General features: G+C 43.1%; 1 protein-coding gene across 1 annotated transcript in view; it reads left to right on the top strand.

Moving 5' to 3' along the window:
- Nucleotides 1-25627, top strand: part of si:dkeyp-23e4.3 (rho GTPase-activating protein 7) — an 84035-nt gene that overhangs the window by 51627 nt on the left and 6781 nt on the right. The window contains 14 exon segments of the mRNA XM_018700558.2: nt 14478-14549; nt 14644-14725; nt 15394-15457; nt 16032-16148; nt 16150-16491; nt 16493-16602; nt 16710-16917; nt 17347-17739; nt 18701-18868; nt 18870-19045; nt 20014-20187; nt 23256-23415; nt 23501-23699; nt 23835-24048. Of these exon segments, the coding sequence (XP_018556074.1) occupies nt 14478-14549; nt 14644-14725; nt 15394-15457; nt 16032-16148; nt 16150-16491; nt 16493-16602; nt 16710-16917; nt 17347-17739; nt 18701-18868; nt 18870-19045; nt 20014-20187; nt 23256-23415; nt 23501-23699; nt 23835-24048 (2479 nt within the window).

The raw sequence follows: 25627 nt of genomic DNA, 5'->3' as shown, positions 1-25627 counted from the left end.
AAGTGTATTGAAGAGAACTGGAGCTGTTTTAAAGGCAAAGACCCAGAAACCCCAGAAAAAGTTCAATGTGAATTAGGTAGATCAATGCAGCTTGAAGGTTAGCTCTTAGCTCCGCAGTGACACAGGTTGGAAATCATAGTGCTCAAAGGTTCTCGGGTCTTAGGGTTCAGTTGGACCCGTGGTGACCACCAGAAAAAAAACCTTTGCTCTTTGTTTTGTACTCTTTACTGATGCACCTGAAAACTGCTTTTTAGTGTTTTTCATTTCTGTGTTATTAAATTCAAGGCTTCTCTCTCAGTCACTTCTTCCCATACAGAACGACTGAATATCTGAACTCCAGATTTTGTTTTACAGCTTGCAGGGAGATGAAGGAAGGTTCTGCTCTTTGCCCTTTTGGGCAATTGTGAATTCAGATAAACAACATGTTGGGGTTTTGTATCGCAGGAAGACATGCTAGTGTTTGGTAATATTTTCTCGACGATGACTCAAAGATATCAGAAACCCTTTTCCTGCAGTGGCAAAGTAGAATAAAACCGGAGGGACATACAAATGAGAAACAGACTTTATTCCCCCAAATACACTGACTCCAGATAAGGATCATTTGGAAAAAAACAAACAGAAGAATTTGAATGTATGACAGAACCACAGCTGAGCCCAAAAACTCTGCTGTGTTTGCTGCCAGAGCAACCAACCATCGGTTTTAGGAGGTATAGCCCTCATAAAGACACCTTTCCAAATGAACTGTGTGTGGATGGCCCATTACTTCACACTCTTAGATCATTCCTAAGTGCTCATAAAGAGCAGCTCTAATCAGATTCCCAATAAAGTGATGGATAGTGAAGACCACGGGAGGATCGGCTCCCTGCAAAGTCAAAAAGTACATGGTGAATGTTTACCTTCACCTAAAGAGGGAGAAAGCAGGATTCAAGCGTTTAATCAATCAGGGCACTGATTCCTGTAGAAGCTGTGGTTGTTGTGCTTTTTCACAATCGTGGCTACAACATTCAAGCTGCTACTTTAATTACACACAGAGACAGAAGGGGATTAGTTATGTGTAAATTAAGTCATACATGCTTATTTATTGAGGTGAAAGAAATACCATCATTCAGATTGAGAACTATAGCACAGATGCGTGTCACGCTGGCAGCCACAGAATTCACGACTCAAGACAGTGGAGAGATTTATCTGTTTATTCAGCCCAGTCTGCTTCCCTGAAAGAGCCAGCCTGAGAAACAAAAACACTTGGTGCTATTTTCACTGCACAGTTTTAAAGAAATCTGGTGCTGACTGTGCTGAAATAGACGGAAGGATTGCTGAAAAAAGCGTTGATTTTACAGACTGTAGCAGTAAAAACAGTCTATACAGTTGCTGACTCAACTAAATATATGAATACAGTATGTCTTTTTAGTGATATATTTATTTTTCTGAAAGTCATGTGTCAGTCTTTATAAAGAACTGTGGGATGTTAATCTTCTCAGGAGCAGCTAAAAGACTTTCAAATGTCAATGTAGCTGATCTTTCAAAACCTTTTTACAACCCGTCTTTATACTAAGGGGTGTAGATCAGCTTCATCATGACATGATTATTATTATATTATTATATCGATTCAGTGGACAGTGATTGGATGTTTGCCAATATATTATAAAGTCTGATATGATGCGATTTTGGTCAGGAGCCAAAAGTAGACCTCCTGTTCACTCTAAAGTGCCACATTTTTCACATTCTATAAAAGAAATACTAAAAGAACATTAAATTCCTAAAGCATTAAAGGGTTGAACATGGATCGATGCTAAGGATTTGTTGATCTTTAAATTGATGTATTGATATAGATCGATGTATCGTTGAACTCCTACTTCATACCCTTTCAGTGCCTTCCAAAACAACCTTTATTAAGGTTTGCACAACCAAAACTAATTGGTTATGGTTGGGGAAAGACCATGGTAATGGCTAAAAGAGATATGAACTGACTACATCTGAATACATCAGAAGCTTCACCTTGACCTTGAGGTTTTCTGATTGCATCATTGCACGACTAACCCTTTCTTCCTGGAACTCAACAGTTTTCAATCATACAACCCCAAGAAAGTGTTTGAAGTGTGTATCTTTTTCTCTGATGAGGATGGTCGCCCTTTATAGTGAATGACCTCTACAACCATGTATAGTACACAAGCCAACATCAAGGATACTTCTGCTGATCTGCAGCTCGGTGCAAAAGTTTTAGACTTCACTTTAGATATTTAGACTGTTATCCATCAGCAGCAACAGAAGGATGAACTCTATAAGAAGATAACAAGATGGCAAGAGGAAAGCAATCCATCAAGTAAATCCCCAAACATCCATTTCTAGTCGTTATATCAACAACACTTGATATGAAGCTGGATGTACTACTTTTATCTAACAGTTAACTTAAAACCAGTTGATGCCTTAAACTTTTGGATGGATTGCCATGAAATCAGTGCACATTAGCAATTCTCAGTGTGCTAAAACAAGGCAAGAGGGTGAAGATTGTAAACATTGTACCTAAACTTAAATGCGACTAGGAAGACCATTTCCTAAGTACCACCCATACCAGTGGTTAACGTAATTCAACAGTCTGGTTATGGCTAAAATTGCTTGTCAACAATAATTGTCAGATTCTAGATGGGAGCTGAATCTAGGTCTCCAGTGTGAAGGTCCCATGCTTGTTTGACCCATCCATCCACCCCAACCACGTCCTAGCCTTAACAAGAAGACGTTACTGTTTGTCGTAATGAGGTGCTGCACAGCCGACGTGGTCGTTTTCTGAAATATCCAGTAAATTTCCTTGTTATCATCATGATAAATGGGCTGAGACTGTGGAGGAGTGATCAGGGCTTTTGAGTCACAAATTCATGGTTTAGTCTAAATAGTTTCTCAGAGCCCGAGATGACGTCCTCAGGTTGTTTGCTTTGTCTGAGCAGTAGTCCAACACCCAGAGATATTCAGTTTACAACGAGAAAACAGATTGGAGAGGCTGGAACCAGAGAACATTTGTCACTTCTGCGTGGTAAATAATTTGTTGATTAACTCTCTAATCATCTTGTGAATAGTTTTGATGATTTTAATATTGTTTTTTTGGCTGAAGTTTCATGCCTGCTCTGTGCTCTTTGAACAGAAAGGCAAAGTTACACTATCTATATGCGTAGAGTGTATGTGTCGCAGTGCTCAGAGGAGAGGACATAGTTCAAGAGAGCAGGCCACTTCCTGTCCTGCTGCATCGGAAATACCAGCCCCGAAGCCTCTGGGGCTGGATTCAGATCAGACTACAAACACTCACACACTCACGTTCGCGTTAACACAAAGTAAACACAACAACGTACACACCCCAGAGCACACACGCAAAGCAGCAGTGAATATGCAGCGGGCTGAAGCTTGTGAGAGTAAACACAACACATCACACACATCTCCACATACTGTAGCTGCCTCCCTCAAAACACCACACACACAAAAAGTCCCATCCGCTGGGAGTATTGTTGGATTCTTCCTCCTCTGACGCCCGTGAGGCTCTTGCTCGGGAAAAGGAAATGCAGTCTTGTGTAACCTTTATACACAGCAGAGAGGGAGAGAGAGTCTTTTTGTTGGCAGAGCCAGAGGTCAGGCCCTGAGCTCTGCTTTAATCCGGATTCCTTCAGTCAACATCTTGTCAGCTCCAGAGACTGAAGGCCTTTCCCCCTGTGAGACTTTGGGGAGGAGGGTTTCACTGCTAGCAAATGAATAAGTTAAATACAAGGGCGATCAGAATAGATTGGAAAGCAAATCAGTTATTTAAGGCTGCAAAGTTTGTTTAATTATGTCATTTTTTCTGTTGCTACAGAAGCCAGGGGAAGGCACTGAATTTCTCATTAAACCTATGGCTGTTTTTGATCATTGCTCAGTTTTACGGCTCAAAAGTTTGGTGTTTTGTTCAGTTTTAGCTCTTCAACCTTCTTTCTTCATATTATATTCAATCAGGAGTTGGTGGAGACCAAATCAGAACATAAAAGAGATTAAATTTACATTTACATTTAGTCATTTGGCAGATGCTTTTATGTAAAGTGAGTTACAAGGGGGGGGCAACACCAAAGCTTCAGAGCAGTAGAAGTAAGAAGAAGAAGAAAGTAGTTCAGATCAGTTAAAGACAGTAAGTGGTAGGTCGGCATGTTGGGGTGTTGGAGGCATTAGGAGAGGAGGTGCTCTCAAAAGAAATTAGTCTTCACCAGGTTCTTGAAGATAAAGAGGGAAACACAAACGAGAACAGTCTAGACTGCGAGCATATTGGATTTTGTCCAGTCACACAAAACACAACTGCAAATGAATTCTGGTCTGGCTACGTTTGAAGCTGCATCTGGTTTTGAACCTTAACTTACGCTCATGTGTTCCTCTGTAAGACCTCTCCATCTATCTATACATGTAAATCAGTAGGATGTGATGGTGCCAAATCTCCCAAATGTCCCAAATGTTTCCATTAATCACAGAAATGTGGCGATAGAACTGATTGAGGAGAGAAACTTCTGCTCGGTCTGTTCAGAACAGCTGCTGCTGCTGCTGTCAGGATGAAGTTTGGTTGTTCACAAACACACACACATATTACAATAATCAGCTCTAACATTGTTTTAATGGCGGCAGAATGTGGGAAATACTTGAATAAGTTGTTGACGCTAATGTTGTTGATGTGCTATTTTGTATTCTACACACACACCAGGCTTTTCTTAACCTACAAACCAATTTACCAGGCCTCCGAAATCCTCTCAGAAATATTTCCCAAAGAAAAGAAAACAAGTTTCGACCTCTTTCTTCTCTTTTTCTTCTTTTCCTCCTCTTTCTCTGTGACTCTCGACAGACTGTGGAAAAAGTCCATTAGTTGTTTACATACTCCCACTTTCTCCTCCTCCACTCGTGAATTAATGTAGCGAATCACGCACACCGCTCTCCTCTCTTCTCCTCTCCTCTCCTCCGAGGGAGTTATTCACATTTAAAAGCCCATAATCAAACACCTACGTGTTAAATGGAAAGCCATTAATGCTAATGGTATACCTTGGACTGAGCCGAGATGAAACCTTGAGGAACTACAGACTATTAGGGCACGGCAAGGACTTTATCCTCCTCGAGTCGAGTCACTCACCCAGTCGGATATGTCTTTCATTTCATCTGAAGTGGCTCTTTTTTTTTTTTTTTTTTGCAAAGCTTCCCACCACCAAACTGCAGCGAGAAAGGTCAGTGATTGGAGCTGGTGGGAAGTATTGAATCTCAGAAAGGAGAGGAGAGTTCATCTTGTTAATTTCCTCACTTTCTCTTTGTAATGTTACCAATACTAGGGTTGTGATGCAGGGAACTGAGCGGAGCAGAATATTGATTTTTGTTGCGCGAAGCTCATTTCAAGCAAAATGGAACTTCTGACTTTCTGAACAGGCAATTTTGAATTATTCTATTTCTTGAAGGAGGGGAGGTGGGAAAAAAACAAATTGCTATGTTGGAAGCTGCCCTGTGGAAATCTGTGCTCACTCCTGTACTGAATGGGCAGCCAGCTCTCTCTGGGATCCATCATTTCCTGCCAGGAAGGGTCAGTAACATTCAACCTTTACAGATTGTATCTCGCAAATTTCACCGACCGGTCCGCCGTGATTTCTCCCACATCTCATACAGACACAGAAATCAGTAAGTCATTTCGGCCTCCTCAGGCCGGCGCTCAAGTGTCTGAAGTGTTTCCCTTGGGTTATTTTTAGGACACCCCACACAACCCACCTCCCCACCCCTCCTCCTGGAGTTCAGATGGTCCGGTCTGGGCCAGAGGAAGGGGAGTGGTAGGGGAAAAACGGGAAGTTTTCAACAATGACTTCATTAACATGATGCCCAACATGACCAGCACAACTGGACTTTGCTGCTCCGTTACACTGGATATGTGACTTTTCCTTTTGGATTTAACTCTTTAAAAATGTCAGTTCCTATCTCTACCTACAACACTTCTCGAGGGTGACATGGAAGTTTTCTGAAGTTCCCTCCATCCTTGACTTCAGACCTCAGAAACATGTTGATCACGAGTGAGTATGTGCTCAGTTACATCTGCTGTGCTGAGTTTTCTGACAGACAGGGAGCTAATGAGAATCTCAGCTTCTCAATTCTGCCTGTTTTCTTTCTGATGACAATTGACAATTGGTGTTTGATGACATTCATTAAGGAGATGATTGGTTAATTAGCTTAACGAGTTGTAATTAAGGAGGACCTGATTGAGCCTTGATTAGACAGACTATGGCTCCTGGGCTACTTATAAAAGTCCCCTCTGGTAGTTTGGTGACTCGACTGAAGGAAGAGATTAAACCTCTGCTTTGCAACTTAGTTTTAATGTATCAGCAAATGAAAGTGTAATAGGTCTGTTCTTGATTCATGAGACTAGAAAGGAATGTGAAGCATTCCAGTATCGACTGAGAGTTCTTTATTGTTTGAAGGCCGTGGGCCTGAAAGCATCATGCGAGCGGTTTTGAACTCTGGTGGAATAAAAGCTTTTTCTCTGGCAGGAAGAGCGTAGGAATCGCTCTGAATGTGTGTGGGTTACTTTTCAAATGTGATACATTGGAGAGAACTGGTCACCCTGCTAGAGAAAAGTACAAATACTTTAAACTTTTTAACATGAATTTGTGTCGAAAAACTTTAAAATGGATACTGGGATGTGTAGTAAAACACTACTGTATGTAAATCACAGGCAAATTATTTAAAAACTGTTGACTCGATCTTGAAATCTGTGACCTGATATCTGCAGTTTTAGTTTTATTTCTGTCTTTGTGGCCATTACCTAACATTTACTTGTTAAACTTTCTCACCAGGTTGTGTGTCAGTGAATATGTGAGTGTGTTTGTGGTGAAATTCTCAAAAATACTTAAGAACAAAAGCTGTTTTCATGTTCTCTACGGTGTTACAGCTTCAGTTTCAGGTTTAATAGTGAGTTAACTGAACTGCAAACTTCAGAACCAGGGTTAGCTTCGTCCAGTCTTTGTACTAAGCTAAGCTAAATGGCTGCTCATATTTGGTCGTATCAATCTTCTTATCTAACTCTCTGCCAGACAGGCATTTGCCATAATGCCAAACTATTCCTTTAAGGGTATTATATCAATATGTTCATCTAAAATGCTTTGCTAGAATCCTGTGAAACCCAAATGCTAATCCTTAGCTTCACAGAGACTTTGTAGGTCCAGAGGCCTGCAGAGTCATGTTGGTTAACTCAAGCAGATGACTAACTGATTCTTCCCCCACCACAATACATGAAGCAGACGTTGTGTGCTGCTATTTAATCACTTTTTTTTAGGCAACCTGTCTGATTCAGACCATGAAGCAGAACTGAGAAAGAGCAGGGTCAGTCTTTCCAAAAAGTTCACACAGTTTAATTTGACTGGTAAAACAGCTACTTCTGGCAGGTATAATCCTCAGTAGCTGTTGGCAGGTGACCTGCAAAGTTAATTTTAGATACAGAACACAACAGGTGAGGTGCTGAAGATTAAAAAAATAAAGAAATCTTCTCTCTCCATGTGGTTTAGTTGGCTTGGCGCGGTGACAGCTGGTTTTCTGCCCAGCAGCAGAGCTGGGCTGTGTCATATCTGTTTCTGCGAAATGCCCCTGTAGTCCCTCCAATTTGCTTCACGGTAACCTGAGAGAGCTTATCCCAACCTCAGTAAAGCCATCTTTCCACTGGCACGAAGGCCGGGGGACAGGCAGTGTTGTTAGCAACAGAGGGCAACAGTGCACAGGAGTTATTATACTGTACCCAGGTATGAGCTAATGCAGCTGAACCTGCCAGCTGAGGGTGAGCCAAGCCATACTCAGTGTGTGTGTGTGTCTGGCCTCATGAAATGAAATGAAAAGTCCAAAATCATTAGAATTTAAATAACATTATATTACTAGATTTGTACAGCACCTAAACAATCAAATAATTCAGTGCAAGAGGATCAAGTAAAGCTAGAATAAAGACAACAACAGTTAATGAGAACTAGTGACCAAATCTCATATCACAATAACTATATATATCATGATACAGAACATTTTCTGCAAATCCAATCAATTAATTTTCATATGTAATGACCACATGGAAAGGACTATTTCTTTTTTACATTTTAAATTATGTACTCAAAAATGGATGATACTCATTCATATGTGAGGCAACTCAACTTGTGTGTTTTCAGTTTGACATTGTGACCCCTGTTTGTGGATTGTGAGACTGGCTATCTTTGTAGGTACGTTGCAATGGCTGCTGTTTTCACCTTCCATCTGCACGAGTCTTTTTTATACGTCAAAATTCTATTCTATTCTAATTTGGGTTTATTTTGAGCACCTGACCTATCCATTTAATATAATTAAATGCTAAAAAAATGGAAGTTCGACATAAGAAAACACTCCTGGTGAGTTGCTAAGGCTCAAACTTAAAACTAAGCTACTGGTGAAAACATCCCTCTGATTTGGACAAATAAATTTCTAATCTGAATCAGAACTCGTCAGAGTTTCGTTAGCGCTACAAAAAGATAAAATTCAACATCTCCCAACATGTACATCAAGACTTAATCTGACACGTCTTGTCAGTAGCTGTGAGGAGAAACATTACTTTTCAACACTGATAAATTTTCAGTGTAAGAACAGCTGTCGAGCAGGATGGTGGGAGCAGCAGGAGTCATGCCATCACAGATCAGACTCTACAAGTCTAGAGGCAGAAATACCTGTAGTAAGAAACAGCAGAAATATCAAGGATTAAAAACAAACTAAAGACCAGGATGTACCTGAACAGTTTATCAACAGACTGTGTCCTTGTCACTCGTCATATATTTGCTTGTAATGACCAGTTAGAGTAACTTTACTTTTGCTTCTCATTTTAATCATTTTTAGAGTTAATGTCGTCCAGTAATTCATAAGAAAATAAATCACAGATTAGAGGAAAAGACAAACAGACTTTGCTGCAGCAGAAATCTGATTTCCTCTTTTCCTTTGCTGTCAGTCCTGGGTTTAATTAGCATTACCGTGATAATCCTTCAACAAACGTAACCTCTGGCTAACTCCTCTACATGACAAACAGGTGTGGGACTGCTGCTGATATCAGTTAATCTCCTGGAGTTGGAGGAATGTAACCTGACTAGATCCATGATGTTTCACAGCAGCTGAAGCTCTCCGAGTCCATCTCCTCTTGTCAAATCAAGTGACATTTTTATCCCGTTTACTTCACGGTGAGAAAAGGCAGGCATCAGGATCTCCGTCATGGTGGCCATTTACAACGCTGTTCATGTTAACAGTGGAATTTCTTGGACTGCTCCTGGTTTACGCTGGTCTGTCACGGGTCATTTCACAGAATGAAACACCTCTTCCATTTTAACTCCAGTGTCATTTGTGCAGTTTGATTTTCAGACGTGGATTTCATGGCCTCAAACTAGATTGTAGAGTGTGTTTTTTTTTTATTGTTGCTGGCTTATTTTTATGTCTGTTTGCTGGCTGCCTCAGAGTTGACTCAGGCTTCAGAAAGTCAGACCACTTCAGTTTGTGTTTAAAGAAGAAATGGAAGTATTAGGTTGCTGCAATTTCTTGTTTGTTTGGGCAAACAGCAGCAAACTCCCAAAACTCTGAGATCTCCAGAAATCAAAATGGAAAAAGAAAACCCCCACTAATACTTACATGTTCCGTGAGCTTTCCCTGGATAGATCATAATTAAATCACTTTTAAAAACAGCTCCTCTTGGTTAGAGCTGATGTTTTTTGTTATTTCAGCAAGAATAAACGAGTCATTACTATTTGTGGGAGTGAATTGTCTCAAATAGGACAGTAATTGCCAATCAACACAAAGGACTTTAACCTCCTTAACCCAACAGACCATTTCATTCATCATTACAAACACATAGGCAACACTTAATTTTCACTTCAGTCCCATCCCACTCCTTCAAAAATGATCCTGATAAAATATTGTTTGTTAATTCATTCAAACTTGGACTATTTGATTATTATTCCCAGTCTTGCCCACTGAGTGATGAGTAGTGAAATTGATTCCCATCCCATCGGAATCCCACAGGATTCCCAAAAAATGTCAGCCACTAGTAAAGCTGATTGGTCATGTTTCTAGAATCCTTCTGGTCCTTACTTAATAAAAAAAAACAGCAACCCTCTGTCCAGTTGTATTTTCCAATAAAGACTAGAGGTTGAATCCTGTTCAGGAACCTCTGTTAGGTGTCCTGAACAAGCCGGTGATGATGAACAGAAAATGAATTTCAGCTTCATCATTCCTGCTGCAGTTGCTCGTTTCTACTGATTTCAATTTAACCTTTTGAATCTTTGCTCGGTTGCTGTGATCACTGCAGCTTGCTGAGGATGGGAGGGTCAGTTAAATGGCTGTAATTAATGTAGTCTGTTGTAATGGTTAAGAATCAGGCAGCCAGGAGGTTAATAAGTTTTGTTCCCATTTGACAAGTGTGAGTAGTTTTTTCTTTGTTGCTTTACACTTGTTACAAGTCATAATGTAATTACTTTTCCTCTGGGGTAATTAATGAAGGGTATGGGCTTCCTAATTGTTGACACTGAATAGGTTCAGTAACAGAATTCGCCCAACAGATTCTCCTGGCTCAGCTTGTTGGGTGTAGTACAGTTATGGCTTGGATGTATTTGGAGAACTGATTTTGATTTTAAAAAATAGATTTTTTTGATGCTAAAGTTAATTTTGTGCAGCTTTAACATGTAATCTTGGGGCAGATATTTTCTAGCTTTGGTCTGATGCTACATCAGCACAGAAAGTCCTGGTTTAACCATGAAAGCATGCGACCAGAGACCCTCACCTACACTAACAAACGCACACACTGTGAGTCACACAGCAGAGCTTTAGTATTCTCCCCTCCGGCCCTTCGTGACCACAGACATCTTAACTTTCTCCTGACTGCACTGACGAGGGAATACCATCAGAGAAACAGCGAAAAGAGGAAGAGGGAAACGCTGCTCGTCGTTTTGACAGCTGACATACCTCTGATCCTCAACCACACCACCAGAGCCCTGAGAGACGCTCTCAAATATCTCCCTGAACCACAAGCAGAGCAGTACCTGCACTTTACCCCACCACCACCACCACCAGTGACGCAGGTGTTTAGTGAGGCGTAAAGGTGGTGAGAAAGCCTTCACACATCACTTAGATGTTGGACTGTAGTAGGAATGGGGCTTTTTGGAATATGGCTGTCTGTGTTTGGCTTTGGCCTTTTGCAGACACAGATAGCAGACATGTAGCAGGGTTAGACTGATTCACAGTGCCTCGAGTCTTAGACTTCGTTTACATGTGTCATTTCAAGTAAAATCCAGATGAGATTCAAGACACTTTGATCTTGAATCCTTCTCTGACTTTAACTTTGACAACAAAACAAATATGTTACACTCAGATGGCCATTATATTATATTATATTCTCAAAGTTTAACTGAGGAGCCCGCTGGTTTCTTTAAACTAACAGATCATGACAAATATTGATAAGATGATCTAATTCTTTGCCATATCACCCAGCCCTAATTGATAATGATGATTCATGACCCTAACTCTTGAGGAAATATTTACTTCACATTCCAGTGGGTACACAGTGTAATCAGCCTCAGGAGGAATAAAATATGTCACAAAGGAACATCGAGTTCATAAGCCATTTAACTGGTTTTCCTCTTGAAATAATTTGCAGTGATTGCCCCGACAGAAAAACCTTTAAAGCCCTAAATTACCCTAATTTATGGAGAGCAGTAAATCTCTCAGCCCAGGTCAGTGCTTTGGTGTCCAGACAAACATAAACATCCAAACACAAATGGTCCACCGAGCACGTAACCCCACCATCCCCCCACCCCTCCCTCAGTTCCTCTTCACGTCCATGCACACGCTGTCCAGCTTCCTGGCGCTAGCAGGGTGGAGCGGCCCTAATCGCACATCCAAATCTGTTATCAGAGCCCAGAGGGGCCGAATCACAACTTCCTCAGAGACAAAGTCGTTTGGAAAGGGGAAGAGGCCGCTGCCTGCCGCGGTCATGCTCAAACCCGGGCAGATAGCATCGCTTACGTAAGCGCCGAGAGGGGGTGCGGTGAGGGGGCTCCTGAATGTGGAGGTTGAAGTCAGCGACCAAACATGCAGGCTGTGTATGGAGTTTATTGTTGTTTCTGACAGGTGGAGAGTGTTTTGTTCCTCAAAGGAGTCATTATTCATGTGGTAATTAGGTCAGATATGTACGGTTGTTCACGGTCGCCTTTCTCACATTGAACCTTTATTTGTCCCCTGAAGTGATTTATTGTCACCAAAAGACGTAGATCCACGTTCAGTCTGAACAAGGATTTCCTTCTCTTTGTCTCTTTTTTTATGTTGGTTTTGTTTTTATAATCAATCGCTAATTAACGTATCCGGCTGCTCTGATGTCATTCAGTCGATCTGTAGACAATAGGATCCATTTTCACGATAAATACACAAATAATGAACAACAAGGAGGCAATAAGGAGGATCGTACACAACCAAGTCAACCAGAAGCCAGGAGGAGAGGAGAGGAGAGGAAACAGGAGAGAGAGGAGACAGAGGAGGAGAGGAGGACAGGAGAGGAGAGGAGGAAACAGGAGGAGGAGGACAGAGGAGGAGAGGAGGAGAGGAGAGGAGGAAACAGGAGGAGGAGAGGAGAGGAGGGAGAGGAGGAAACAGGAGGAGGAGAGGAGGAAACAGGAGAGGAGAGGAGGAAACAGAGGAGGAGAGGAGGAAACAGGAGGAGGAGAGGAGGAAACAGAGGAGGAGAGGAAAGAGGAGAGAGGAGAGAAGGAAACGAGAGGAGAAGAGAGGAAGAAACAGGAGAGAGGGGGGAGACAGACGAGAGCAGAGGAGAGGAAAGGAGGAAACAAAAGGAGAGGATGCAAAGAGGAGGAAACAGAAGAGACGAGAGGAGATAAGGAAACAAAAGAGGAAACAGGAGCCTCCTCTCTCCTCCTCTCCTCTGACACTGCTCCCTGTTTAAAGTGGGAGTTTTTAACTCTTGACCCCGGTGGTCTCAGGAGGAGCGAGGGAGGGAGCTCCTCTCTGAGTTCAGGGCTCCGGTTCCAGGTGGATCCACATATCCCCGGATTTGATTTGATCCCTTTTGTCAAAACGTCACATCCCCGTCAATCACTCCGACTCCTGCTCCTCACTTTTACTCAGTTTTTCTTCCTGTCATTTTGAAGGTTGCCATATTGGGGCATGTGGTATATTCGCCAACTTCCCGTTCTGCTGTCAGGTGAATTTGAGACAAATAAAAACGTGAATGAGGCGCCTCTTCCTTCAAAACCACCAGACAAGTGTTTGAAGAGCCGATCAGTCACAGTGCAAACTGCCCGTTGTTCTTTAGCGGCGGCTAATGTCGGCCATATTTCATGCTGTCTGAATATGAAAACAAGAAATGCCCTTGGCTGCTTGGAGAGGAGCAGGTTGGACAAATATTTCTGAAAATCCAAAATCCTCCTCTGAGCTGTGCAGACAGACTGAGAGAAAGTGATTTCTGTCGCTGCTCGCTGTAAACATCCCGGATTGACAAAACATTTTTACACTTTGAGAGTGTTTGACGCTCGACTGCAGCGGGAGATTAATTGGTCGTGTTGGAGCGTGGGCCTTGTAATGCACATATTTTCCACATTGTGTTGAAGTGAGGAGGTGATTAAGGCGTTTAATCTTCTGTGCATGTATCTATCAAGCTTCATCTGAAGTATACAGGACTTATTGTTGGAGCTGAGATGCACAGATAAACCTCTACAACAGAGTCATTTAACTCTTCCTCCTCCTTCAGCCATTTTTGGTGCAAAACAGCTATTAAATCTATGCTAACGTGTTTTAGCTTGCGCTAGTAGCTACAGATGCGGTTTCCATCCAATCAAATGACGTTATCATAGACCTGCTAATGGCCGCTGGTCTCGCCAACTCGAAGTCTGATTGGTTAAAGAATCCGCGAGGCAACAGTGTCTTTGTCATTTATTTTAAATTATAGTAGCCTGTACTGTTGATTCTGAAGGCCTCAAGGCAGATTTCTGTTGCCGTGGCAACACAGGGCTGAAATCTGATTGGATAAAAGCTCTGGCATGAAGCTGAGTTGAAGCATTTGGCGCAAAGATTCCCCCCAAAGTTCAAAATGTTAATTTTTATGTCCTGTCGATCTGCCCATCCAGAGTTATAACCTCAGAGAGAGAGAAGGCAGATGGATAGAAGATGAGGAGGAGGGAAACATGAAAAAGCCTCTTTTCCTTCTCTCTCAGAAGCAGCCATCCCCTCTCTCAGCCAATTAGCTCTAATTAAAATGGCCTCATCCAAGAGTCACAGATAATTAATAGCCTGTATGTGCCTCCAGTTTTTCTTTCTCAGTGTTTTTTTTTTTTTACCCAAATGCAAATGTAATTAAACTTCATAAACAGACGACTGATTAAGTGCAAATATTTGCCCTCTTAAAGCGGGCGGAGCATGAAATGATTATAATTGAATCAAATGCTGTTTTTCCTTCTCGCTGTTTGCAGAGATTGAAGCCAAGGAGGCCTGTGATTGGCTGCGAGCGGCCGGCTTCCCTCAGTATGTGCAGCTATTCAAAGGTAAACATGGAGCTGTTAATGTAATCCTGTGCCGCGCAGAGTAAAACCCAAAGACGACGTCTCAGTGTTGTCCTGTGTCGTGTTTGTGCGTCAGACTGCAGGTTCCCCGTCGACCTCGAGTGGGCGAAGCGTGATCACCACTTCCTGGACAAGGATGCTCTCGATTCGCTCTGCAGGTAACGCACGCGTTCTGTGTTATCTTGACCCCTTCAGCTCCTCACACACTTTATATGTGCTCTATCACAATTAGAAAGAGCCATAAAATCTACATTTTCCTCTGAACTTTAACTTCAAAGAGCTGTGCAGTTTACAGGAAACAGGATATATTTAAAACATATAGAGGAATGCTGGTTTTTTTAATCGTATAAATGTCATAAATGCGTTTAATGGCAAACCCAGACTCTGTTTGATGGTGGTCTGATCCAGAGTCGTCTGTCAGCTGAAGCAAAGGTGCATTCAGGGGCTGCGGTCGAATAGTCCTTTCTGTTTAGGAAGGTTGAAATGACCAGGAAGTATCTCAGCGGCAGCCATGATAAGAGCTGGTCCAGTTCTCTAAATGTTAAAGGAGAGGAGCTCCAGTTCCTTTAAATCAAATCAAATCAAACTTTATTTGTACAGCTTCTTTCTTATAAAAGGCCCCCAGCTTTTTTATTAATAGTCATTTTTTCTAAGGATACACATGCAGACAGTTCCTTTAACCAACCCATGAGGGCTGAGGAGATCAGAACTGTACTGTGACGATAGATGATGATACAGTGCAGCTGTAGATACTTTATGTAAAGAATGTATTTATGAGTTTATGATTATTATATGATGCTGATAATCTTCCTCCTCCCTCTTTCAGGAGATTAAGCACTTTAAACAAATGTGTGGAAATGAGGCTGGAGCCGCGGAGATCAAAACGCAGGGTGAGTGCTGAAAGCGAACACCGAGACACTCGAACGCAGCGGGGGCTCCACCAGAGCAGCGGGTGGGGGGGGCGGGGCATCGCACCATGAAATCTGCTTGTTGAGCATCACTTGATTTTGACTGATACCAACTGATAAGTCCTCCTCCTCCTCGATTCACGCTCTTTCCAGGGGTCTGAGATCAGACAAGAGAGGGAGAGAAACTAGAGGAATTATCACAGATCTTAAAAGCCTTGAAGTTTACATCATTAAAATCTAAATTAAATTGTAATAAATCTGATGATTAATTTAGTATTTCTTGCATGATTCAACTCCATGTCTCCAGTTTTATAACAGTGGGTCTCTGCTAAAGATTTGTGCCCTTCAGGACCAGGACTAAGCCCTGATCACATCATCATCAGGGTTATTTTATCAGGCTTGAAGCAAACTGTGAAAATAGTTTTTCTTTGAATCCACAGTAAAATCAGATCAATTCAACTACATTATAAACTAAATGTAAAGTTACTCCTCTTAACAAGTCTTCATGTTTGTATAAATGACTGCAAACGTCTTTGTCTCCTTCTCCTTACTCCAGGGAAACGACTGCGATGAGGAGGACTTCTGCGCCATCAGCCCCAGCTGGACCTACGACAGGCGAGCGCGACGATGGCGACGCCTCGACTCCGCCGTGGACGTGTCTCTGTGTGACGACAGGCGACCGCCATGATGTGTGCTCCATCCACAGCTCCAGCAGCACCGACAGCGAAGGCCACGATGGGCAACACAAGAGGCGCAGGGAAGCCGGGGGAGGAACCGCTCTGATGACTGCCGCCGCCGGCGGCACCACAGACGACCAGGAGACCAGCAGGAGCTCGTCCCGCTGCTCCTCCACGAACAAGACCCCCTCCCTGGATACCTCATTCAGCGGACCCCCGTCCCCTGGTGAGAGTGGCGGAGGATCGTCCACCGCAAGTCTGGAAGCTGACGGCTGCTTCCCAGACAAACCGCCCAGGAAGAAGTGCACCAGCCTCCTGAGGAAGATGGAGAAGCTGAGGACTGAGGGGGACGAGTGGAAGCAGCAGTGGCGATCGGGCCCGGTATGTTATAAGTGGGCCAGTTCTGATCCAGGAGGAGGAGCAGATGGAGAGGCTGCTCTGCCCATCGAGGTGAGGATGGAGGATGGTGATCTCCTGTCCAAGTGGAGCCAAAAAATACCTCCTCTGCTTTATGGTGTTACACAGAATTTTCCTTTAACCTTCCTGACTCTCTCCAGTCTGCAAGGTCGACCCAGCAGCCGGGCGTCCTCCTCGCCCTCGTCTTCTCACGCCCTCAGCAGCAGCAGCAGCAGCAGTAACAGCCACTCGGAGAGCAGCAGCACCGTCAGCACGCCCAGCCCCGTCACCCGGGTCAGGAGCAACTGCAAACGCTCCAACAGCGGCGTCGGAACGACCCGGAACAACCAGAACCACATGGGAACAGAGGTCGGTGGAGATTCTTGTATCGGTGTGAAGTGGTATCAATAATACAATAGTTGTTATGATACTAATTACAATTAAAGTGGTAATAACAATAGAAGCAGCAGTAATAATTTCTAAATATAACAGCAGGTGTTGAGCAGGATCGTGGGAGCAGCAGGAGGCTTGTCATCACAGCTCCAGAGGCAGAAATAGAGTCAGTGTCCTCTGAAAGCTCAAACTGAGGGGTTATAACAGAAAAAGCCTGTTTAACCACAGCGTTTAACTAAAGGCATTAATGTTGTTTAATCCTCGGTGGATTATTGATTATCCACCGAGGACAAGTTTCACTCATGTTCTTGAACAGAAACAGCTTGTGTCCAATTCTCAGCCTATCCATTCCCCTCTGTCTTTATTCACTCATATTCTGTCTTTACCTTTTCCCCTCTTGTTTAGGACTACAGGAACCAGATCAACAACAACAACAACAGCAGCCACGAGAGCCTGGTCTTCCACATCCCCCACGGACACAAACCAGGGACCTTCCCCACCTCCCTCGCACACAAACACGCCATGCTGTCCCCCATCATCGACAGCACCTCCGTCAACTGGAGGACCGGGAGCTTCCACGGTTACCGGGGGAGGAACAGTTGCCGACGCGGCGGCACGTCGTCGCTTGCCGCCGGCGACAGGAACCCCTCGTCTGCTTCGCCGTCCTGTGGCGTCGGCGTCCCTAGCCCGCTCGCGACGCTGGATCATCGGCTGAGCATCTACGACAACGTGCCCGATGACCAGCCGCTGTCTGAGGGTGAAGGCGGCGATGCAGAGCGGACGGGTGAGGAGTCAGAGGTGAGTCAGAGGGTTTTTACTACACTTAGATCATTCATTTCATTTTAGATTTACATTCTTCTTCTCATTTTCTAATATTCTCCCAAACACATGACCCATAATGCATTTCTTTAACAACACCTAACATTTGTCTTGCACTTTCTGAAGCATAGAACAACAGAAACATTTGCTGAACAGATAATATCACAATCCTGCACACTAGAATAAAAATAACAGTAAAATACGTGGTTATTTTTTATTATTTTATTTCACATGGAGAATGCTTATAGATGAGAAAAAAGAACCGTAAATGAGACAGATTTCCATCCTCTGGCCCCGAGCACATGTTGAAAAGTCACGCAGAAACAGAACAAAACAGCTTCTCTTGTGAAGTTAGATAAGACTATACAACACAGTTCACATGCATCAATAAAAAAATGATTCAGAACAAAGCAGATTCACAGCTGAAATGTCTCGTGGTGTCGCTGATTCGCTTGTAGTTCCATCCCCGATAAAGACGTGTGATTTTTATTTCATATAAAATTTGAGATTGAGTTGCTGGTGGAGGAGCCCCGCTCTCTCTCACCTTCCTTTCTACTAAAAAAGGATAAAACCCTCAAAACAATCTCCATAAATCTATTAAAACACAGATAATTCAATCAGGAATATTGACTCTGCTGAGCTGAGCTCCATATGGAGCTGGGAGTGCTCCCATAAAGCCTGAAATCATCAAATTCCATTTTCCATTGAAACTATACAGTCGTCTTTGACAGCTGATGTAAATCACTTTGAATAAAGCTGGCACCGTCTAAAGTAAAAGTTCACATAAAATATTATAGAAGTCGTTAGGAAATGGCTTTGAAGGGATCTGATTTGTCTACATCTTTAGAAAACCCGTGGGCAAAATTCAAAAGTGAAACTCTGTCTTACCTGAGCAGTTTGTAGTCCTGTGATTTACCTCCACACACTCTTCCTCTCTCAGGTGAGTCGACTGTTGGCAGACGAAGACGTTTTCTCAGCTCTGGACAGCGTCCTGGAGAGGATCAGCGACCTCCAACAACTGGTCTCCACCTGGTCCGAAAATCTGTCGGACGACTCTCAGAGAGCCTCCTCCTCCTCCTCCTCCTCCGTCCTCCTCGTCTTCCTCCACCCAGGACTCACCAGGTCACTGCTCCTCGGCCGCCTCCCCCTGCCCGTCCTCCCCCAGCCACATCCACCTGGAGGTGCAGCATCCAGAGGAGGAGGAGGAGGAGGAGGAGGAGGAGGAGGAGAAGGTACCGGTGAACGGAGAGGAGGTGAAGTCGAGATCACCACAACCCAGGAGCAGGTGAGAGAAATGAACATAGATTAAAAATAATTCATGTTTATGAAAACTGAACCATCAGAATTCATGTGTAGGAAACAAAAACAAATGAGTGGAAACTTAAAGTGGACGTTTGTGAGTCTAAGCAGGACAATGACAATAACAGTTACAGGGAATTTATTCCCTCAGGCATCGACTGAAGAAAAAGAGACTGTGAAGCTCTTAAGATAAAATGGTGAATAGCTTTAATTGCCTTTTATGGAGCTGCTTTTATAACTGTTAGTTGTTGCATATTTGCTCTCAGGTATAGAGCAATAAAAAGTTATGAAGCCTCTCCTTTAATGTCGGACGCTGCCTGTTTCTTATTTTTTGTTGCTGGTTTAACTTTAAAGGATCATCTGTTGGGATCTAGTTGGCAGAGATGGAATCTAACATACATATATCTGGCTGTGTTGATGCCAGCTTGCTAACGTTAGCTTTTGTTGGCTTCTCACGGCTACACTGCTCTGTAGTATTAGTGTTTACTCCCTGATAGGTTTTCTCTTTCAGGTCTCTATTCTTATTTAAGTGTGTGGGGTGTGATTTTGTTGAACTGCTAACCCCCCTGGAGATAAATAAAGTTGTTTGAGTTGAATCTGAATTGTGATGTGACCTCCCTTTAGAGCCACAGTCAGGACAAACTTTACTTTGATCCACTGGTGCTAAAAATCTTTCTCTGACTTCTTTGTCTATTCAGCCATTTTGCTTGCTGGTGTGTGAGGTGCATTACAGTCTGCTATCAGTCAGCACTTTAATCTCTTTAAGGCGTATGGATTAGTTTTATTAAGGTAAAACATGTAGATACATGCAGTTATAGGTCGTTTTAGTCTAATAACATTTTCTCTAATTAGATCTAAGTGCAGACTCTTTCCTAAAGAATGCACAGCAGCTCTGGTTCCTGTTGGTTTCCCTCATCATTTACTCGTCCGTCCTGTGTGCTGTGTGTTCAGCAGGGTGAGTCAGCACCTGCACTGGTCCAGCGAGCAGAGTCTGCCCTCCATGCCCACCAGTCCGGGGGTGGAGAACCAGTCGGCCTCCCAGTTCCTCCTGCTGCAGAAACTCGCGCTGCTCAAACTCACCGCTCTGATGGACAAATACTCCCCGTCCAGCAAGCAGGGCTGGAACTGGTAAGGACGGGAGGCTCTGGGTGATTTCATGCTTTGAAAATGATGTTGGGAGGGGTTCACAGAGAAACAGAACTCTGAGAAAGCAACAGTTATTCTTAGATTCTTTTCTCCGGCACCGAAACTTCTTTGAGGAAACAACTGTGAGCTGAAAGGAGGGCAGGTGGGCGGGCAGGGGGTAAATATTTCAGGCAGCCTGTTTAGAAAATTCATTCATTATTCATGGCTCAGGTGCAAACTTGCCAACAACATGCTTCAAGAGGAATAAACTCCCTTCCAAAATACCCCGGGAAGGGCTGCTGCTGCAGCCTCACGCCTTTGGACTTTATTCCTGGGAAATCAGAGGGACGTTTGGTTCTGTCGTCGCCTCTGCTCGCCGGTTAACTCCTGAGGAATTGTGGGTTATTTAAGGCTGTTTACTCACAGGGTCTCTGTCCTCCTCTTCATTTTATCCACTTCAATCTCTGCGCTTTGACTGCAGTAAACAGCTCCACAACGCAGGGGATTACGGCGTCTGGAGTTAAGACCAGGACGAAATGAAACCCTCTCCACGCACTGCTTCGTTAACGTCATAGATTTAGTTCTTATTGCCATCATTATCAAAATAACGGAGCCGCTGCAGCTTATTTTCCAAACCCATGAATCAAAAGAAACTTTAAACCCTGGTCATTATTTTCAGTTTCTGTTGTCTTTTTGTAGAGTTTCAGGTTTTTTAAAAGTTGGTAAAGAGTCTCAGAAAAATGGGACTGATCAGTTTTTTGTTAGTTTTTTGTTTGGTGGGTGAAAATGAAAAAAGAGGTGTGTGATTTTTGGAGAGTGGTTAACAATCACTAAGAATCCAACAGAAACAGAAACAGGCTTTTATTCTCTCTTTTACAGTTTTAGTTCCTTCTCCACCTCCAACATTTATTTATATCACTGTCAGATCTCCAGGGAAAAACTCAGGCTAAATTTAGTTGAAAAGTGACAGATTGTCATTTAAATATTGTTGAAACAGCAGTTAGATGTCCTCAGAACTTTTCAAACTTTAACGAGAGGACTGATACCAGTAAATATGAAGCCAGAGCCAACAAGCTGTTTCCTCCTGCTTCCAGCTAACTGACTGCTCATCATGTTTTCTTAGGCTGCGAATCCCTAAATTCATGCGCACCTGTTGTCATTCTGTGTCCGTTTTGTCCTTTTAGCTGCTGGACATGAGGCCAGTGAGAGTGAGGTGCAGAGCTGTCGAGCTCAAACCTGCAGCTTGTTGTTGTTTTAAAATACTGGATGTTTTCACTGTGCTCGTTATTGACACACATGGATTAAATGAGATCAGTGTTTTGCCTCCCACACTGTGTTTTTGGAATAAGCCCTCATGCAAAATTGAGACAAATTCATTTGTAAGAATAATAAAACATTCAGATTCTCGGCTTGTTTACTCCGCACAACGTTTATGTTTTTTAATGTGATCGGAGTATACACATGACCTGCTTGTTTTATGCTTTGGTAGAAAACCAATTAGATTTTTTTATTTTTTTATTTTTTTTGCTGAGGCTGTTATACTCAATGATAAGGCTGAATGTGGACAAACAGAAAAACCCCTCCTGAAATTACTCCTCGTAGATATTCGTCTTTAATTTTCAGCATCAGACGAGTGTTCAAACAGCCGCCCTGTAGCAGCAGGTTGAAAAAGACTTCCTGTCTGTCAGGTGTGCTGTGTTTTAGCATTTCAAACTGCTGCGTTTTGTGGAGTTTAAGCTTCAATCAGTAACATGAAAGAGGAGGGAAATTGAAGAGAAATCATGTCAGAACTCAGCTCTGACTGGGAAAAAGAAAGAAAACAGCGAGTTTAAAATTTGGTGCACAAAGCAGGAGCTTTAAATGAGCACGAACTGTGAAGTGCAAATGACGAATTATGTGAACGTTGTGTTCCTTCACCTCAAACTGGATAATGTGACGATAACACGGCTCAGAAACATCGTCCTCTTCTGTTCCTCTGCTACGTTCAGGAAAGTCATGTCGCTTCCTCTCAAGCTGGGATGGTTTTTGGGCAGTTGTTTCCTGGCAGCTCCTCTGGAAGCTTGGTCTCAGATTTGCTGCCACATGTTGAAGCTGAAGTTTCATGGTTTTATATGATGGTTAATGTTGGACTCTGTGGGTCTTTATCTGTTTATTCTCTAGACCTTCACATTGAGCACTGTAAAGTACAAGAACGCAGCTGTAGTATTAAGGAATGAGCGAGGAGAAGCCTGGTTAGCACAGGTAGAGTTTTGATTTGTCCAGGTGGAAACTAAAAATAAAATAAAAACTGTTTTCTTACCACAGCTTTGTCAGACCAAATCCAGCTCCAGTTATATATATATACATATATATATATATATATGATGAGAGAGAGGTAAAAAGCATTTAGAGTGCACAAGTGATCGTTTTTTGTGCGTCTGTAGTTTGGTGAAAGCTGCGGGGCTGACATGTTTTTATAACTTGTAGGATGATGAGCGAGTAGAGAAGAGGTTTCATTACTGATTGCTGGAGTGCTTTGGATCCTTTTTATTTTGACTATCACAAGAGTGCAGTTTTATCCAGAGTGCACTCAGCCCTGCAATTTCCAGTGTTAAAAGCTAAAAAGGAAAGCAGCTTTCTGTCTCTTTTTCTCCCCCAAAGAAAAAAAGAGAGAGTTTTTAAGTCCTCTGCATCTGGAGGAACAGAAGTGTCGATGAAAAGAAGAAAAACAGTCACTGGTGTTAATGGTTAAAAGGTTCTGATCAGTTCAGAAACATAAACAAACTTCAACACAGTCTGGTCTCTTTGCTCAGCGTCCACATGTTTCCTGCTGTGCTGATTTGAATGGCGCACACGTTTGAGCGATCACTGGGGACTTATGTAATCAAAAAAAATGTTATTTGGCTCTTCCTTCAAAAGAAAAACGGATCCACCAGCAGCCAAGTGGAGCGTTTTTTCTCACATTTGACTGGTCTAGATCGCAAATTCCCAGGATGTTTGCACAACATTTTTGGAGCGTACATTAATTTCCAGAACTTTTCCCTCTGTAGCAGTTCATGCTGTTTGATTGTTGATGTATCTGCCGCCCGCAGGACTGTTCCCAAACCGGTGAGGAAGACCAAGGCGATGGAGGTGAAAGGTCGGCGGGTGTTTGGAGTCCCTCTGCTCCTCAGTGTGCAGCAGACAGGAGAGCCGCTTCCTCCCAGCATCCTCCGGGCCCTGGTCTACCTGAGGACCGAATGTCTGGACCAGGTAATTACACATGAAGTCACGACAAGACCTGTTTTAAATCTTCTACAATCACTCTGAGGTGGTGACGTCCTGCGTCCTCTCTCAGGTCGGTCTTTTCCGGAAGTCGGGGGTCAAGTCTCGTATCCAGTACCTCCGCGAGCTGGTGGAGTCCAACCCCGACGGCATTTCGTACGACAGCCAGTCCGCCTTCGACGTCGCCGACATGGTGAAGCAGTACTTCAGAGACCTGCCTGAACCCATCTTCACCAGCAAACTCTGCGAGTCCTTCCTCCACATTTACCAATGTGAGCAGTTTTAAAGAGCACGTTTCTGCTGCTGTGAATAGTTTTTCTGACACTTATTTATTGTCCAAAGTTCAAAATAACATAAACTCCTGGCTTAGTAATGAAAATATTAACTGCTGAGTTTTCTTCCTGCAGATTTTCCCAAGGACCAGCAGTTGGCTGCGGCTCAGGCGGCCATCTTGCTACTTCCTGACGAGAACAGGGAGGCGCTGCGGACGCTGCTCCACTTCCTGCGGGACGTGGTGGCCTGCGTGGACGAGAACCAGATGACTCCGACCAACGTCGCCGTCTGCCTGGCGCCGTCGCTCTTCCACCTCAACACCCTGAAGAGAGACGCCAACGCAGCCAGGTGAGCTAAGAGCAACAGCGTTGTCAGGAGTTTATTTTCTGTTCTCTTGATTGTCGGAGCGTCCTTAAACACACCACTGAGGACACTTTGGACACTGCTAAGAAATGTGTTACCTCACGACAATCATTCAGATGATCACAGGATTTGATTGGTGATTTCATGCAAAAAGAAAATGCTGAACTCTCTCCATTTAGTCTCGGGCACATGATGCTTAGTTAAGGTTCCATGGCAACATGTTTTTCTTCCTCCTTTTGTTGCCTCGGTAGACGTCTCGTTTCCACAGCTGTGTGTTCTCACACATGACATCACCACCTCTGGATGGGATCCAGCTGTTACACACACTTTTCCCTGTGTAATGAAAAGCTGTTGGCACAGTTTACGCACGTTACATAACCTCCACAAATCGACTCCCTTCTTACATGTATGTTAGATATTAAATTAAAATTAGATTCCTTTGGTCAAACCTCGAGCCAACGAGCAAGAAATCTTGGTGCTTAACTCTGTCTCTAAATCAGCTTCTCATCGTAAAGACGTCTCTTCCCTCTCTGAGTGACACAGAAAAGCTGAGTCAAAAAAGTCCAATCAGTAATAGTAATATTAGCAGTTATGATAACAACAATTATAATAATAGTAGCAATAAGACTAGAGGTAGGTCTAATAATTTTAATTATTAGAGCAGGTGTTGAGCAGGATCGTAGGAGCAGCAGGAGGCTTGTCGTTACAGATCAGACTCTACAGCTCCAGAGGCAGAAATACCTGCAGAAAGAGACAGGAAATAAAAGACAAGTATTTTATAATGTACTAAAATGAAATCAAATCAGTGGCTCCCTGAAAGTTTGGATACCAATCTAAAATATTATCTGTTCGTCCTGTAAAGATTAATGACCATTCTACTCAATCGGAAAGACCGAGCAAAGATGTCTATAACTCATTGGAACTTACCACCTCTTTAAAAAGAAAGTTTATCATCGTACAAATAAATAAAAAAGTACAATACACAAATAAACTTTCACCTTCACCCCGTCATATGAAAGATGTTTCCTCTCAGCCTGTTGGACAGGAAGCGAGACAGGGACGATAACATGAGAGGATGATGACAGTCATGCAGTTTGTGGTTTGTATTATTAGGATATGAACTTAATTATTATTTGGAGACGCTCAGAGTTTGTGCTGCTTCTGCTCACTCATGCATTAATGCATTCTTTAGCTTTAAGCGTCATGTCAGCTTAATTAAAGGAGACATTTATTAACTTAAAGGTTGGGTCAGCCTCTCCTCCTCCTCCTCCTCCTCCTCCTCCTCCTCCTTTTTTACCTCGTCTCTTCCTCTTCTGCCCATTCTCTCTACACGTTGTCTTCTCCATCCTCCACATTTTTCTGATCTTCCTCCTCCCTCCCTCCCTTGTTTTCTCCTCTCGTTCCTGTAATCACTCTCCTCTCTCTACTTTCCTCCCTCCCTTCCTTTCATCTCCACCTCTTCCTTTTTCCACTCCGGCTCTTTTCCTCCCTCCAGGCTGACGGGACAGTAGATGGAAATGATATAACGACACAATCAGCAGATCTGTGCCTCCCTTTTCTCCTG

Source organism: Lates calcarifer, linkage group LG20 (genome assembly GCF_001640805.2).
Source record: "Lates calcarifer isolate ASB-BC8 linkage group LG20, TLL_Latcal_v3, whole genome shotgun sequence".
Classification (NCBI taxonomy): domain Eukaryota; kingdom Metazoa; phylum Chordata; class Actinopteri; family Centropomidae; genus Lates; species Lates calcarifer.
Note: the sequence above shows the minus strand (reverse complement) of the source record. Positions and strands in the feature narration are given on the sequence as shown.